Genomic DNA, 18,960 nt, shown 5'->3' on the forward strand with positions numbered 1-18,960 from the left:
CATGATGCAACTCATATTAAGGGCTTGTTTGGATGTTATCATATTCACTTCAATCCATATATGTTGGGTGGATTGGGGTGTATAATTTAGTTAAAGTTCTACTCCAATCCATGCCAACACATATGATAAATTGATGTGAGTCCGTACATCCAAACAAGACCTAAGTGATGTTCTGTACTCTTGGAATCTTAGAAACATATTTTTGTTCATCAAATCTCATAATTTTCATGTTTTTGTGTATTAGTTACTTCTATTTTCACAATTTCTAGAAAACCGCTATCTAAGCTTCATAGGTCATGAAAAAAAGATGTTTCTATTTGCCATAGTCCACGATTTTAAACAATGGTTAACCTAGCTGCAACGGGGAATTTTTGGTGAATCTGGCCTCTAGATTTGGATTTCATGGATCTAGAATATTTGGGAAATGTTTGGTGGAGTAGAGCTGAAAATGGTGAATCTGGAGCTGATGAATCTCTGCCAAGAAGGCCCATAGTATGCATCTCATGTAGTCTTTACTTGTTAGTTCATCGTTAGTTGCTTTTGTTATTGAGAGCCGATTGCCCCGTTATTATATTTTTTTTTTGTTTTATCTAGTTTGGGTTCATTTTCTCTTTTTTTTAATATACAGTTTGACCGTTTTCCCATCACATGATCGTGTCATACGATATATTTCGAATGTACGTGGCCCTTGTATATTTGCTATTTGGCTGCATTCCTCATTCCAAGCAAGGTCCAAGCGTCCCTACGGCCATGCTAGATGGACAATATATGTTCCAAATTATGTTTTTTTTGCAATAATATATGTTTCGAAAATTAAGTTCAGATGGCAGACAGACAAGAGTAGAAACCGAAAAAAACCCATTCTAAATTTTGATTTGGTCTGGTGCAATATAGCGGAGCCACATACATGGAAACCGAATCATTTAATCCGTGGACAAAATATAGAGTACTCCCTGCATTCACAAAAGAATCACAACCAAAATATTAAATTTCTCTTAGTGAGGTAGGTTCTTCTAGTATTTTTACATTCAAAATTTAGTATAACCTTTTCCTACCAAATACCTCTTAGTGAGATTCTCATGTGCTATAACTAGTGGTAGTGTTTTATTATTACTTCAAAACACTAGGAGAATTCTAACATTTTGGGAGTGAATGCAATTCTTATTTTTGAGGAGTCAAATAGTTTAAACTTTGACTAAATTTATATAAAAACATATTGAAATTTATGATGCAAAATAATTATCATTAGATTAGTGATAGAATATATTTTCTTAATAATTTTATTTGGAGAAATAAATGTAAGTGTCGTCTCCTATAAACTTGATCAAACTTGAACTAGTTTGACTGATACTTGCATTCTTTTCTAATGGAGCCCCAGAGAAGAAATTTCAGCAATTAACTTAGGGATTGAGTGGTGCTAATAAACCTGGCAAATTTTTGTTTCAAACACAATAAATATAATGCATTTACACGCATCAAATCCTGTTTTAGTGCTCACCAATAAAATTAACCGTTTCACAAAGAGGAGGCCCTATTAGTCGTTTCAAATGCAATAAATATAATGCATTTACACGTATCAAATCTCTTTTTTTGCAATAATATATGTTTCAAAAATTAAGTTCAGATGGTAGACAGACCTTAGCAGGCACGGAACGGAAACATGATCCATATTCCCATTTCCATGTTCCATATTCAGGGAACGTCTGCTTTCCGAAAACGCAAATATTCCCGTTCCCACGTTATAAAATGGTACCTCAAGTTTCTGTTTCTGTTCTCGTCCTAGAAACACGGACAGGAACATGGCTAGACAGACAAGAGAAAAAACTGGATCTAGGCAATAATACAGTGGAGGCACAGACATGGAAACATAATCCGTGGACAAAAGATAGATTACTCTATGCGTCCACAAAAGAATCACAACCAGAATATTAGATTTCTCCTAGTGAGGTAGAGTTCTCCTAATGTTTTGGTATTCAAAATTTAGGGGGTGTTTAGTTCTCATATTCTAAAAAAATTGGGTTTTGGTTCATCATTTTGCAAAATAGAACTAAACTTAAAATTTTTTGCAAACAAGTGGTTATTCTCCATTTTGGATTTTGGCCTCAAGAGACCAAAAAAAACCTAAAAGAGCCTCATGAGGCCTTCATGAGGGTAATAAATTTTGTATTTTTGGACGAAACTAAACATGATCCTGAAAATTTTGGCACTTTGCATTTCATTATTCCAAATTAGTTGGCATTTTGCATTTTGCATTTTTTTTGAACTAAACACCCCCTTAATATCAATTTTCCTTCCAAATGCCTCCTAGTGAGATTTTCATGTGCTATAACTTGTGGTAGTATTTTATTACTACTTTAAAATACTAGGAAATTCTAACATTTTGGTAGTAAATGCAATTCTTATTTTTTGAGGAGTCAAATAGTTTAAACTTTGACTAAATTTATATAAAAACATATTGAAATTTATGATGCAAAAAATTATCATTAGATTATTGATAGAAAATATTTTTTAATAATTTTATTTGGAGAAATAAATGTTAGTGCGATCTCCTATAAACTTGATCAAACTTGAACTAATTTGACTAATACGGATCCTATAATTGCATTCTTTTTCTAGATGGAGCCCTAGAGAAGAAAATTCAGCAACTTAGGGATTGATTGGTGCTAATAAACCTGGCAAATTTATGTTTCAAATGCAATAAATATAATGCATTTACACGCATCAAATCTCGTTTTAGTGCTCACCAATAAAATCAATTGTTTCAAAAGGGGGCCCTATTAATCGTTTCAAACGCAATAAATATAATGCATCCAATCAAATTTGTTTTTTTGCAATAATATATGTTTTAAAAATTAATTTCAGATGGCAGACAGATCTTAGTAGCCAGGGAACATGAAGATGACCCATCTGGATGTTCTCATGTTTTATGTTACGGGAACATCTACATTCTAGAAGTACAATTGTTCTCGTTTCCACGTTATAAAATGATACCCTAACTTTACGTTTATGTTCCCGTTCCAGAAGCGTGGACGAGAACAATGCTGCTATGAGACAGACAAGAAAAAACTAGAACAAAATCATTCTGAATTTTGATTTGACCAGGTGCAATACAGCGGAGGCACAGAACATGGAAAAACAGAATCATTTAATCCGTGGACAAAAGATGGATTACTCCCTGGGTCCACAAAAGAATTACAACCAGAATATTAATTTTCTCCTAGTGAGGTGGAGTTCTTCAAATGTTTTGGTATTTAAAATTTAGTATAAATTTTTCCTTCCAAATGTCTCCTAGTGAGATTTTCGTGTCCTATAGGTGGTTGGTTGTGTTTTATTACTACTTAAAAATACTAGGGGAATTCTACCATTTTGGTAGTGAATGCAATTCTTATTTTTCGAAAAGTCAAACAGTTTGAACTTTGACTAAACTTATATAAATACATATTAAAATTTATGATACAAAATAAGTATCATTATAGTGAAAGAATATATTCTTATAATAAATTTATTTGGAAAATTAATGTAGTACCGTTTCCTATAAACTTGGTTAAACTTTGAACTAATTTGACCGATATGGATATCATATAATTACATTCTTTCATGGACAGAACCTAGAGGAGAAAATTCAGCAAGTGTGGGGATGGGGATTAATTGGTTCCAATAAACCTGCTAGATTAACGTTTCAAATGCAATAAATATATTGTATTTACCTGCAACAAATCTCGTTTCAATGCTCACCAACAAAATTAACCGTTTCACTTAGTGGAGACCCTATAAATACATGGCCATATGCTTATCGTTGCCCACCACACCACCAACAAGAACAAGTTGAGATCAAGGTAGAATTGGCAAATAGCTATGGCCGGGCAGGTGCACAAGATCACCGCAGTGGTGCTGCTGCCTCTGCTCATCCTCCTACCGCTGACGATGCTCTCTTCCATGGCATCAGCCATGCGCCACTCGCCGGCAGTGCTGACCGGTGAGGGCTTTGCGGTGTTGAGGAAGGTTCCCACTGGACCAAGCAACGAGACCAGCGATCCGCCGCCGCCACCGTCTCAAGTGGCTGAGAGCCCTATCGTCGACTTCCCGGTGCTAAGGAAGGTCCCAACTGGACCAAGCAATGAGACCAGCGATCCGCCGCCGCCACCGTCTCAAGTGGCCGAGAGCCCCATCGTCGACTTCCCAGTGCTGAGGAAGGTCCCAACTGGACCAAGCAACGAGACCAGCGATCCGCCGCCGCCACCATCTCAAGTGGCTGAGAGCCCTGTCGTCGACTTCCCGGTGCTGAGAAAGGTTCCCACTGGACCAAGCAACATAACAAGCGATCCACCGCCGCCGCCGTCAGTTGCCAAGAACGCTTGATTCCCAGAGGGGGCGATTTTGATGCTTGTACTGACGTTATCATGTATTGAGATGTCATCATGCAAACTCGCATTTGTATGGACACAATGCATATGCCTTGATCGTAATATTTCCTTTGATGAAGTTCAAAAAAAAAATCCTCTGTATTGATAGTGGAAAAGAAATATTTTCTGACCAAAAGTGCAAACGTAATATTCAGATATGATCCTGAGTTCATGTATCTTGTGATTATTTTTTTTCCATGTTGCTGCATATATGCTTGGCATTGGTTTGTTCTTTGCATGGATCGATAGGCAAGATGTGAGGACCACTTCTACTGGAACCCACCTTGATCATGATGTATTTCAAAATGATAAAGACGACACATGCATAATCCCCGTCCATGGCAGCAGGGGTAGTGTTTTCCTATGTTCTTATATGTTGTTGTTTTCTGCATGCTAGTGTTTTTGCACAATCTGTCACGTTGATTAAGTACCCCAATATGTGCACAAACAACACATCTTCACACAACTGATACCAATATGTTACAGTTTCATGAATCATGATGTATTACATATTATAAGTGATGTTCTCTAGACTCTTGGAACCATAGAAACATATTTCTGTTCATCAAGTCTTATAATTTTCATGTTTTTGTGAATCAATTATTTTTATTTTCAAAATTTTTAGAAAACCGCTATCTAAGCTTCATAGCTCATGGAAAAACGATGCTGCTGTTTGCCATAGTCCATGATTTTAAATGATGGTTAACCTAGCTGCAACGGGCAGCTTACGAGTTTACCGGGCCATTCCCCCAGAACGTTCCGGCCTACATTTCAAGACACGATGCCCTTTTATGTCCACCCTTGTTAATCCTTGGGGCTCTATTGAAATCTAATGTGTAGTAGTGATGGTATCTTGCACTATTGCATTGAGGAGAATCAACGAGATTTCTAGGAGTGCTTAAAAATGAGCCATTCCTACAAATCAATTTTCCAAAATCACAAATCTGAATAAAAAATAGCAAAAAAATAATCCTGAGAGAACCTAACGGGCAAAAAACAGCAGTAAAGGAATTATAGAATTATCTTGGTTGTTTTTCTACAACCAGCAAGGTAATAATATATTCCTCTGGGGTTCAGTTTTACAAATTGTTGGTTGCCAAGGATAATCCGTTTTCTTACAGTGAGATAAGGCATTTGTCAAACTATTAACTCGAGTCCCAAATGAGATATTATCTACTCCCTTCATCCTTAAATAACTGTCATTTTCGTTTTTTGAGAAATAACTTTGACTAAATACATATAATAAATATTAATATTTATAGTATATAATTAATATTATTAGATAGGTTGTCCGATCTAATTTTATAATAAATTTAATTGGAGATACAAATATTGTATGTATTTTTTATAAATCTAGTCAAACTTAATAAAAACGACAAATAGTTAGGGGCAGAGGGAGTAATTTTGAGCCAGTAGTTACTAGTAGTTCTTGGAGATGCCAACAAACTCTTTATTTGGGAAAAAAATTTAGCTTAGGAAATAATTTAATTAGGGAGGAAGAGAATAGCATTTTATTATAGTGCATATTCTCTGATACATTTAGATCTAAGTTACTTTTACAAAGTTGTCGTCTAGGAGGAGGTATGCATACTTTTGCTACATTTTCTTTTGATCTGATATTATCTATCTATATTTGCATGCTATGTGGAAATATATGTAACAAGTTGTCCAATGTTGCTGGCAATTTTTTTTTCTAAAAACAGGGGTAAAATCACAATGTACTAAAAAAAGTAGGTGTATTTTTGCAAGGGCAAAGTTGTCCTTCCCAAGCCAATTTGACATGTTACTAGCTGTTCATGGAGTAGAGGTAAAGTGAAGCTTCGTTTGGACTAAGTAAGGGTAAAATCGCAACGGTGACAAAAACGAGGGTAAAATCACAATTGGACTCTGAAACAAGGTAAGAACGCAATAGCCCTACAAGAAACTCCCTCTGCCCAGCATTGCATTCGTAGAATCGAATTTTGAAGAAGTTTCTCCAAAAGTAGATTTTGACTTTATTATTTTCTACAAAAATTAAAACCATCTTAATATTAATTTGAATACTAATGAATTGATATGTAACTTTGTCGAATAACATCCATATAATTTGAATATGTTTTGAATGAGGCGGACAAGAGTAGAAACTAGAACAAAATCATTCTGAATTTTGATTTGGTCTGGTGCAATATAGCGGAGCCATAGACACGGGAACCGAATCATTTAATCCGTGGACAAAATATAGAGTACTCCATGCGTCTATGAAAGAATGCAGTTCTTAGTTTATGAGGAGTCAAATAGTTTGAACTTTGACTAAATTTATATAAAAATCATATTAAAATTTATGAAACAAAATAAGTACATTAGATTAGTGATAGAACTTGTTCTTATAATAAATTTATTTGGGAACACAAATGTTATTACCATCGTCTATAAATTTGATCAAATTTAAACTATTTTGACTCATACGGATTCCATAATTATATTCTTTTCTGAACAGAGCCAAGAAAATTCAGCAAGTGTTGGAATGGGGATTAATTGGTGCTAATAAAACTACCAGATTTACGTTTCAATGCAATAAACATACTGCATTTATACGCAGCAAATCTCGTTTCAGCGCTCACCAACACAAATACTCCCTCCGTCCCTGAAAGCTGCAATTTCTAGAGTTGTCCTAAGTCAAACTTTTAAAACTTTGACCAAATTTATAGAAAAAAAAAACGCTAAGATTTATAGTACCAAATTAATACCATTAGATTTATCATTGAATATATTTCCATAAGATACTCATTTTATGTTATACATATTGATACTTTTTCCTATAAAGTTGGTCAAAGTTAAACAAGTTTGACTGGCACGGATTTTAGGAATTGAAGCTTTCAGGGACAAAGGACTTTTCTCATCGGAGCCAAGAAAATTCAGCAAGGGAGATTAATCGGTGCTAATAAAACTGCCAGATTTACGTTTCAATGCAATAAACATAATGCATTTATACGCAGCAAATCTCATTTCAGCGCTCACCAACAAGTACATTGTTTTCTGAACGGAGCCGAGAAAATTCAGCAAGGGATTAATTGGTGCTAATAAAACTGCTAGATTTACGTTTCAATGCAATAAACATACTGCATTTACACGCAGCAAATCTCGTTTCAGCGGTCACCAACAAAATTAATCGTTTCACAGAGCAGAGACCCTATAAATACATGGCCATGCATATCGTTGCCACCACACCACCAACAAGCACAAGTTAGAGAGATAGAATATTGGCAAAATAGCTATGGCCGGTCAGGGGTGCAAGATAACCGCAGTGGCGCTGCTGCCTCTGCTCATCCTCCTGCCGCTGGCGATGCTCTCTTCCATGGCGTCGGCTACGGGCCGCTCGCCGGCAGCGCTGAGCGGCGAGGGCTTCCCGGTGCTGAGGAAGGTCCCAACTGGACCAAGCAATGAGACCAGCGACCCGCCGCCGCCACCGTATCAAGTGCCCGAGAGCCCCGTCGTCGACTTTCCAGTGCTGAGGAAGGTCCCAACTGGACCAAGCAACGAGACCAGCGATCCGCCGCCGCCACCGTATCAAGTGCCCGAGAGCCCCGTCGTCGACTTTCCAGTGCTGAGAAAGGTCCCAACTGGACCAAGCAACGAGACTAGCGATCCGCCGCCGCCACCATCTCATGTGGCTGAGAGCCCCGTCGTCGACTTCCCGGTGCTGAGGAAGGTCCCAACTGGACCAAGCAACGACACCAGCGACCCGCCGCCGCCGCCATCATCTCAAGTGGCTGAGAGCCCTATCGTCGACTTTCCGGTGCTAAGAAAAGTTCCCTCCGGACCAAGCAACATAACAAGCGATCCACCGCCGCCGCCTTCAGTGGCCGCGAGCGCTTGATTCCCAGAGCTGCACAGGGGCGATTTGATGCTTGTACTGCCGTTATCATGAGATTTCATCATGCAAACTCGCATTTGTAGTGACATAAGGCATATGCCGTGATCGTAACATTTCATTTGAAGTTAAAAAAACATTTCCATGTTGTGATTATTTTTTTTCCATGCTGCTACATACCATACGGGAGTATATGCTACATACCCTGCAGCGCTGCCTGAGGTTGGGCCAGACACGCCGGCCGGCCGGCCGGCCGGCTCACGGTGGCGGCCGATCGAAGGGCTCTGATCCAGAGCTCAAAGCCTCAAACCGGTTCCAGCGAAGAGGAACACGTACAAAAACTATACAGACGATGCATGCCTAATCCCCATCCAAGGCAGCAGCGGTATAAAGTAGGATTACAACAAATTTTGGATCTATAGGTTGAATGTTGCTGCGAATCAATAGAGACGCTTATTTTCTTCCTCTCCTTTCCTGTCCCCTAATTTGTCTGTACTTTACTGACTGTTTCATTCCTTTCTTTCCGTCTTTGTGCCTTTTGTTCTTGTAAGACTTATGTTATTTCAATAAAGCTCCTGTAGGAGCCTTAGCCCCTCCAGTTTCGTAAAAAAAAGACAGCAGTGGTAGTGTCTTCCTAAATTCTTATCATGTTGTTTTCTGCTTGCCAGTTTTCGTACAGTCTGTCACGTTGATTATTAATTACCGATATGTGCAGTAGCAAGATATAAACTGATACCAATATGTTACAGTTTTATGAATATCATGATGTAATTCATATTATGTGATGTTCTCTAGACTCTTGGAACCAAAGAAACATATTTCGTTCATCAAATCTCATAATTTTTATGTTTTTTTGCATCAATTACTTATATTTTAATACTTTTTTAGAAAAAAACTGCCATATCATAGCAGTAGTATAGCACTGTAGCTTCGTAGCTCCTGAGAGAGAAGATGCTGCTATTTGCCATAGTCCGCGATTTTAAACCATGATTAATCTAGTTGCAACGGGCAGTTTACAAGTTAATAGAGGCGGGCCTTTCCCTGGCACACCTCTACATTTCTAGAGACCATGCCCCTTTATGTCCATCCTATATTAATCTATAAGGCTTTGTTGAAATCTAGTATATAGTAGTGATGGTATTTTGCACTACTACATAGAGGATTTCTAGAGGCGGCTACAAATGGTTTACCCATCTACATCTCAAAATCAATCTTTTCTTGGAGCGGTTGGCCCGCAGCCCCTAAAAATGGACGGCTGGATATTCCTAGGATGGCTCAAAAAAGAGCCATCCATATCGTTTTCAGAAATCATGAATCTGAACCTACAAAATAGCAAGACAATAAATTTTTTAATCCTAGGAGACCACACCTGCCAAAAAATAGCAGTCAAGGAATTATGGAATCACCTTTGGTGGTTTTTTACAACCTGCAAGGTAATAGTATATTCCTCGCGGTTCAATTTGCAAATTGTTGGCTGCCAAGGGTAATCTGTTTTCTTACAGTGAGATAAGACATTAGTCAGACTATTAACTTGAGGTCCAAATGAGATCTTATCTAATTTTGAGCCAGTAGTTATTAGCTCTTGGAGATGCCAACAACAAACTCTTTATTGGGAAAAAGTTTTTGCTTATGAATTGATTTAATTAGGCAGGAAGAGAATAGCATTTTTATTATAGTCAATATTCTTTGGTACATTTAGATTTAAGTCAATTATAATTCTGGATGGATCGTACTGTTTGGATTTTGATACCTTAAAATCATGCTCTTTGCCATGATGTAGCAAAAACTACAAACCCAAGCTACGAAATGTGCGAAGACATAGTGGATATGTGCCCATGTGTGTTGAGTGATGAGTGATTGTAAAGAGGTGATCGCCCTTTGCTCTTTATTGGTTGTACAAACAACCTTCGCTCTTCCTAGGTTGTCGTTTTGAGATATCCCACCATGCTTACACATTCATTGTCTTTCTTGCCATCCAAAAATGTTAGTTTAGGTTTTACTACTACAAAAATGATTTTACGAGGTAATACCCAAACATTAATGAAAGCAGTCATAAAATTCAGTCATCTCATAAAATGACTAAGGATTTTTGAAGGTAGACATTTCCATATACGGAGGCGGTCACAATTAATCGTCTCACAAAATGCATTTCCGAAGTATTTTTGGAGATGGTCACCTAAATTGTTTACGGAGATGGAGACCCGCCTCGAAAAATATACACTGAGGCCCATAGAAAATTCATATCTAATCCCTCTATCGGGCTTCTATATTTACAACACATTTTGTTTTCGCTTCTCTAGCCATCTCCCTAGTGCCGACTTCACTTCTGCACTCACCTGATGCCCTAGTCTCTCTCACTCGCCCTCCTCTCTCTCTCTCTCTCTCTCTCTCTCTCTCTCTCTCTCTCTCTCTCTCTCTCTCCTTAGCAGCATGCAGTGGTAGCGCACGAGACGGCCACCACCCGCGGCGGCACGTGGGGCGGCCATCACATGCAGATCCAGTGGTAGTGGGCGAGATCCGACAATGGTAGTCTGCTTAATTCATGCAGGCGCAAATCCGACAGCGGCGTGCCACTCGGCGTGGCCATGCACAGATCATGTGGGCACACAACTCTCTCTTCATATCCTCTCTCCTCTCAGCTGTGGCGGCACTGGCTCCTTTTCTCCCTCCCTCTCTCTCCAATGTCCCTCTCTCACCCTCGATCTCCTTGCAGATTTAAGGAGACTGCAGCACGGTGGGCGGTGGAAGGCTTCAACCTAATCTCTCTTGGTCTACTCTGGGTGGAGGGCAGCCTGGCCGATAGTGGCATGGCGAATGACGGCAGAGAAAGATCCATCTCGTGTGGGGAACGTGCTCGTCAACGGGGTCAGGAATAGGCTTGCTAGTGGGCTCATGGATTTGTTTTTTGTTTTTGTCGATTAACGAACGGGCTTAGGAATGGGCTTGTCCTAGCCCTCATGTTGCTGACGCCACTACTACCAGTAGTGGTGCCAAAAAAATAAACCACTAGAACAACAATTGAGGATTGGGGATTAGATATTCATGACAATTCAGGATATGACTGTAGAAGAGGAGAGTTGTGGAAGAGGGACGATGGGAAATGAATAGACTGGAATGGGAGATCCGTCGCCCTGCCTTCACGTCGTGGTCGCGGGCACGCATGCACACAACGCACTAGGTGAGCTGCCACCGGCTAGATGAAGGGGAGGGAGGAAAAATGAAATCGTAGGGTTTCAAACGTAGTACTGTATTTATTTTTACCTTTAACTTATATTAAAAAACATAATACTATATCTATACCTATCTATAAAGAGGCAAAATTTCAGTATGTCCATCTATTTCTGTCTACCACTGAATCCACCTATCTATAAAGGTGGCGGACAAAAATAGGTGGCAGACTGAAATTTTGCCTCTTTATAGATATAGATATAGATATAGATATAGATATAGATATAGATATAGATATAGATATAGATATAGATATAGATATAGATATAGATATAGATATAGATATGGAGGCTTTATACAAGCTGCCAAGGAACTTGAGTTTTTTTTTTGTTGAGAATCTCAAACTTTATTAACTAGTCCGAGAATAAGAAGTACACACGCCTTTCGGCGGACTGATAAGCCAAACATGTCTACCAATTGTCTCATATAGGGAGCCTCTTGCTAGTCTATGAGCATCCCCATTAGACATCCGACCTTCATGAACAAACTCAACTGAAGTGAAACTGTCTCCTCGTGCCTTGATCTCTTGAATTACATGGCCATAAGATCCAAAGCCTTTGCCTCGGATATTTCTAACAACTGTGATATTATCACAAGCCACCCTAATTTTTTGTAGCAACAAATCTGATGCGAGCGCAAGGCTCTCACGCTACTGCCTCCATGATTTCAGGATCATAAATACCTTCTGTTACTACAACTGAAGCCCCAACAAACATGCCTGAGGAGTCTCTTGCCACTGCCGAAGCTGATGCCTTGCTCGAATTCTTCGATATGGCCGCATCGACATTCATGACGCCCGCTGGCGGAGGGATCCATGGTGCCTTTTGTGCATTCTGGTGTTGATGACTTGCCCCTGGAGGAGCTGCCTGTTTCCCAAGTTCTAGATCCGACATGAAACTTTTAACAAAACAGTGCGTGGACAGAGGGCTCTGAAAGGAATTCTCATAAACAGCTTGTCTCTTCGCGTACCAAATAGCCCACAAAGTAACTAGTACCCGTGTAAGATCTTCATGCTTCAAGGTAGTTATTATAGTATGTAACCAACCTCGAGCATCCTGAACCGGTATGGTGCATAAATGTTCAGTGATATCCTCCCTTTCCAAAGCCCATACACACTTTGCCATATGACAGTCTATCAAAGAATGTTTCCATGAGTCCAAAGCACCGCAAATGGCACAAGTGCTTTGTGCCTTCAAATTCCTATGATGCAAGACATCCCCAGAAGGAAGAGATTGTCTAGCTAATCTCCACAGGAACACCTTAATCTTCGACGGCACCTGGACATGCCACAACGCTGTCCATTCTTTCTCGTCTGCCTTAGTGCTTGATCTTCCCGCCACACTATCAGAGCAGGCCGTCATATTATTTTTTCTGAGTACTAGCATCCTATAAGCTGAACGGACAGTGAATATGCCATTTTTATCATAGTGCCAGGCCCAGAAATCACTTTGCCTCCGTGTGCTCAAAGGAATATTAACAATAGTTTCCCTATCCATAGGAGCAAAAAACTCATGTAGCTTTTGCATGTCCCATGACATTGTCGTAGAGTCAATAAGTTCACTAACCTTCTGCGGAAGGTTAGCTTGGACCCTCATCACCGGCCTCAACAGACTGTCGCGCGGGAGCCAGTTCATAGTCCAAATATATGTTGCCTCTCCTGTACCAATACGTCGTATCAAACCTTGCTCTAAGACATCTCTGCCATCCAAAATTGACCTCCAAATCCTGGAAGGCGCATTACCAAGCCTAGCTTGTAGGAATTCAGTATCTGAGAAGTAAACCGCTTTGAGGATACGAGCACTTAGAGAATTTGCACCAGACAACACCCTCCATGCTTGCTTCGCTAACAAAGCTAGATTAAAAAGCTCAATATCTCTGAAACCCAGTCCACCGAGGAACTTTGGTTTGATCATGTCATCCCAAGCCACCCAACATGTCTTCCGTTTACCCTCTTTACTTCCCCACCAGAAATTCCGCAAGATACCATTGATATGTTGGCACAAACCTCTAGGGAGTCTAAAACATGACATGGAATATGTCGGGATTGCCTGAGCTACTGCTTTGATTAATACTTCTTTACCTCCAGCCAAAGAACTTGAGTTGAGCTGAAAATTCAAAGTACGCCGAATTATTTTGTCTGGTACCAATTTTTGTTGGGCCTATCTAAAATGGATGAATCCCACCGAATTTCGGCCCATTTGGGTCGAATCCCACGAGCTTGCCCACGAGCGCTATTCCCCACGCTAGCAGCAGGTGAAACTGAAAGGCGATTTTGATGCTTGTACAAGCATTATCATGCATTGAGAGTTGAGACTTTGGGCCTGTTTGGTTCTACTTGCTAAATTTTAGCTAACTAAATACATTGACTAAAAGGAGCTAAAATAGTTTAATCCCACTCATCCAAAAATAGCTAAAATAATTTTAGTTGGCTAAAATTTAACAAGAAAAACCAAACAAGACCTTCGTCATGCAAATCCACATTTGTAATGTCTTAATGCATTTTTTGTGATCATAACATTTCATTTGGTTGGATCGATTGTGGAAACAGACAACTACAGATAAAATCCATGAGTTCACGTCGTGATCATTTTTTTTTCCATGCTGCTTTTTATACGCTTCGCTGGTTCTTTTGATGAATCCATAGATAGCGAGTCAGAGAAGGAGATGTTGCTAACAGTTCTGGGATTCATTTTGAAAAAAAAAATCGGCCCCAACCGAAATGGACGAAATTCGGGAAAATTTGGTCCAATTTCGGGCTGAATTCGGTGAATTTTCGGAAATTGAATCACAAAATTCGTTTCGGACCTAACCGAATTGGACGAAATTCGCTGAAGTTCGGAGCAGGGTTCAAAATTTCGGCGAAATTTCGCGAATTTCGGTAATTTCGGTGGTGGCCGAAAGAAAAATCTGAAATTTTATTATATACTAATACATGTGCTATATAACTTTAGACTCATATTTTCTATTGTTTATATTGCATATTCTTCTATTCAATAGATGTGTAATCATAAATCATATTGATACTTGTTTAGATCTAATTTTTTTAAAAATAAAAGCATACTTCATGTGCTAGTCTCTAAAAAAATTTCGGCAAAATTTCAGCCGAATTTCACGAAATTCGGTAATTTCGGTGGTGGCCGAAATTTTTGCGATAACGAAATTAAAAACCTTGGTTCGGAGTATTTCGGTCGAATCCAACACCTTTGTTCTACGATCATCCATAGCGTCGATATCGATGGTAACGCAAGAGAAAAGAATAATCATGTGATGTAATTTGCATTGGTTGCGATTGCGAAACAGTATCCCAAGAAGCCAAACCATGACAGGCCTCTGAACCTGATCGAACCCAAACAGTATCCCAAATTAAAAGGCCCAACGAGTCAGAGCCCGATTATATCCATACAGTATGTAGCCGGCCTGCGGGGCGGTCTCCTGTCCAGCGACATCACGCCTTCCCGCCGGAGCCCGGAGTTCCGGACAAGACAACTCGCCGCCTGGCCTGGATCGCGTTTTCTCGCGGCGCAACGGCCACCAGCTGTTGGTAGAAACTTTCTGTTCCTCGTCGCGCGGCCGGCAACTACCGGCATCGATCCATCCATCAATATAATGGGCCGCGCCGTAGCAGGCGGCGCCGCCGACGCCACCAAGGCCGACGACGGCGGCGGCGTCCGGTTGGTATCGGTGTCCTGGAACCAGGACAGTACCCACTTCGGGGTGGTGACGACCGCCGACTTCCGCGTCTTCGACTGCAGCAGCCCGTTCCACGAGAAGCTACGCCGCGTGCTGCCGCACGGCGCCGGCGACGGGTACGCCATGGTGGGCGTGGAGATGGTGTTCCGCAGCGAGATCTTCGTGCTCGTCGCCGCCACCGCCGCGGGCGAGGGCTGCGGCAGGAGGAGCCGGGTCGTGGTCTGGGACGACCGCGAGAACCGGCGCATCTCCGACGTGCTCGAGTTCCAGTCCGACGTCGTCCGCGCCGTCCGGGTGTCCAAGGACTACCTCGCCGTCGTCCTCGACCGGGCGGTCAGGGTCTACCCCCTGCTGCGCGCCTCGGCGCGGCCGATCTGGAGGATCGCCACGGCGCTCAACCGCCGGGGGCTCTGCTGCCTCTCCTGCCACGCCGGCGTGGACGTGCTGGCCTGCCTCGGGACGACGCGAGGGCAGGTCCGCGTCGACAGGCTCGGGAACAAGCCCGAGGCGAGGTTCATCGCCGCGCATAGCTCGCACGTCGCGTGCATGGCCATGACCGTCGACGGCGCCGTGCTCGCCACGGCCAGCGTCAAGGGCACCCTCGTCAGGGTGTTCAGCACCATGGATGGGACTTGCTTGCAGCAGGTAACATCAACTAGTATTTTACTGCAAACAATAATCAACTTAATTATTAGATGTACTAACTACTACTAAGATAAAAAATTTTCTTTTTACTAATTAAGAGCTACTAGCTAGTAAACGGTAAACAATTAAGCAATGATGTGATGTTCTGAATGAATCTGCACTTCTGCAGGTGCGTAGAGGGCTTGACCCAGCTGAGATACATAGCATCGCGCTGTCACGAGACCTGCAGTGGTTGGCGGTGTGCAGCGACAAAGGAACCCTACATGTTTTCAGCTTGAGAGCTAGAGTTGGGGCGAAAGATGCCGCTGGTCACAAGCAATCTGCTGATCAAGCAGCGCGTTCTGTCGTAAAAACAAACACTGCATCTGCATCCAATGCAAGATCATCCTTGTCTTTCATGAAAGGTAACCAGAAAAATCTTTTTCAATCTCTTTTTCTTTCATTTAGTGATGGTGGGTTAGCTTCACTCAAATCCATGCATTATATGATCTAGTAACACACATTCATTGAATCACTTTAAAATAAGCTATTTTTACGAGTTCAATATACATTGTTTTCACTATTTTTCTTGCAATTGCAAAATGAGTTGCAAAGCACGATAAATATATAATTTTGTATATAACTCAGCGTATAATCCTTGGCTTAGTTTTTCTTAACTTCTTATGAAGTAAGCTGGTGACACAGTCATCAAAAGAGAATATGACTTATTACTCTACATTCGAAATTATAAGATGGTTTGGCTTTTTAGCAAGAACAAAGCATCTAGAAAAGTCAAAAAGACTTATAGTTTGGAATGAAAGGGAGTAATTATTTATGAATTGTACTCAATCAGTAATTTTGTATACACATGTGGGTTACTACTAGCAATCACCAGAGTCAGTTCTGTTGTTAGCAATCACAAGTTCTAGCTATGGATTTCTTTGTTCCATATTTCTAGCATCTGGATTTTCTTCTTATTAGACACTATTTGATTGATGTGTTCTCCAGTGATTCTGCCGGATTACTTCAGTTCAGAATGGTCATTCGCTCAGTTCCGTTTACCAGAGACCACAACCTACGTTACAGCATTTGGAGAACAACAAAACACCGTGATGATTATCGGGATGGATAGCAGGTACTAATTTATATAGAGAACAATAATGTAAAAAAATCATCTAAGAATTGTTTGATTTAGATCATTCTTAGCTTGAAACGATGCTCCCTGTCATCACTTGTATACTCACTCTTTAATTTTGGCATTTTCAGTTTCTATAGATGCAGATTTGACCCTGTAAATGGCAAGGAGATGGTGCGAAAGGAATATTTCCAGTTTCTCAAGGATAAGGACTCCCCTCCATTTAGGGCCAGAGTTTAATTAACAACTTGAGCTTCATGACGTCTGGGCTTCTTGTGCAAAGAAAGTTTCACTCGGTTCCACAGATGCATGTGTATATTCTACTCATCACTGTATAATGTATTTGAGTTTTATCCCATGTCACTCTAAGTTTGCCATGTTTATATAGAAGAGAAAAGTATTAATATTTATAGAACATATCATCAAAGGTCGAGGGTGTTTGGTTCGTGCCTGCAAATTGTCATACACTTTACATGTGGCTGCCACAGGTACATTGGTTTCCAAATAAACTGAGGCAGCCAGACGATCTCATAGTTCAAATATACATATATTTTTTGTGAATAACTTTATAGAAATGTATGACATACTTGGGGCATCCTTTTTCTCCGCTACACTTCTGAGGCGGCGCCATGGCTGGAAGCGGCCACGAACGAAACAGCGCACATATATATAATTTTTTTTATGGGAACATTGTAAAAGGAGTTGTGCATCAAAAATGGTAAAATAGAAACATTATTTTTGTTTTTTATAAATTAATAATTGAAAGGAAGAAACTCTAAGGGAGGTAGTTACTCCTTTGTGGCACCTCCAACTGTTGTCTCAAATCTAGGTGGTGTAAGTATTCTTTTGCCATCCTGTAAGAGAGAACAAGTAAAAACTTAGGGAAAAATAAAGTGGCCATGGTCCCCATTGTAGCCTTGGGCACATACTACAAAATCAATACAAATTTTTGGACAGGCTAGATGATGGTAAGGCATCCAATAAAGATTCTAGTAAGCTTACTGCATGTATACTTCAATTGTTCAAATTATATACAAGCTTAGTGTGTGTTATTTACTTGTTTAAATTATGCAACTTTAAGCTTTCTCTGATTTTGTTGTCATCATCACCAAAAGGGGAGATTTTAAGAAACATATATTGTCTACATGATCATGTATGGTTTTATTGATTTAGATGATAACACAAAGATTGTGACTAACATGTATGTCAAGATGTATTATACAGAGTCTAAACGGCGATCCTATAAATTTGTACTTTTCTTCTAGTGGCTAGTTGAGGAGATTGTTGCTATATCTGGGTTCCTATGGCTTGACTATTACGGTGGGAGTATCTCAAGACTATTGAAGCTAGGGCGAGCTATTCTAGGAGCATCCATGGCTAGGATACACATTGTTCTTCTTCTTCTTTGTCAAGGTTAGGCCTTAGATCTTGAGAGCTTAAGTGAGTATGTTGTTGTGCCCTTTTAAATTGAGCCTAAGCATTTGAGGTCTTGGTGTCCTTTCTGTAAATCAAAGCTTGGGGTGGATAGGGTGTGTGGTGTGACTTGCTACACTAGTCATTAGGATACCCCTATGGTACAAAAGCTCGATAGTGACAACACGTTGGTGAGTGCGAGAGTCGAGCGATAAGTAGTAAGCATTATTGACCTAAGGCACTTGTCTTGGTTGGCGGTGGCTGCTTTTGTGTCTTTCCCAACACCATGATTGGGATAGAGGCTGCATTTTGGCAACGATTATCATGGGATAAATTAATCTTCATCTCTAGAGGCTAGCCAATAAACACTCACCTACCAGATCAAATGCTCTCGCCATTGAACCATGCACAATGCCACCCATGCAAGCATGTATGCTATTGGCTTTCTACCAAGAGAAATATAAGTGCCTTTAGGGGATAGAGGATTTTGACTTGAAAATATTGCAGCATTTTCTCTTTTTTGTGAAAAAAGAAACGGAAGATATATAGATGGCCCATGAAGAGGGGGCAATGCAAGAAGAAGAGAGTAATACCACACTTCTAGCTTTAGTAATAGT

General features: G+C 40.4%; 3 protein-coding genes across 3 annotated transcripts; all 3 read left to right on the plus strand.

The window, feature by feature from the left end:
- On the plus strand, window positions 3,856-4,359 carry LOC8080935 (proline-rich receptor-like protein kinase PERK12). The gene has a single exon (XM_002439309.1). It carries the CDS (start codon window positions 3,856-3,858, stop codon window positions 4,357-4,359), a length of 504 nt encoding a protein of 167 aa, XP_002439354.1.
- On the plus strand, window positions 7,657-8,259 carry LOC8080936 (proline-rich receptor-like protein kinase PERK12). Its single transcript, XM_002439310.1, has one exon. The coding sequence runs from the start codon at window positions 7,657-7,659 to the stop codon at window positions 8,257-8,259; it is 603 nt and encodes a 200-aa protein (XP_002439355.1).
- On the plus strand, window positions 11,068-17,340 carry LOC8080938 (autophagy-related protein 18d). Its single transcript, XM_002439312.2, has 5 exons — window positions 11,068-11,118; window positions 14,782-15,816; window positions 15,986-16,220; window positions 16,804-16,930; window positions 17,062-17,340. Exons 1-5 carry the CDS (start codon window positions 11,068-11,070, stop codon window positions 17,168-17,170), a joined length of 1,557 nt encoding a protein of 518 aa, XP_002439357.2. The 3' UTR covers window positions 17,171-17,340.

Source organism: Sorghum bicolor, chromosome 9 (assembly GCF_000003195.3).
Source record: "Sorghum bicolor cultivar BTx623 chromosome 9, Sorghum_bicolor_NCBIv3, whole genome shotgun sequence".
In the NCBI taxonomy this organism is placed as follows: domain Eukaryota; kingdom Viridiplantae; phylum Streptophyta; class Magnoliopsida; order Poales; family Poaceae; genus Sorghum; species Sorghum bicolor.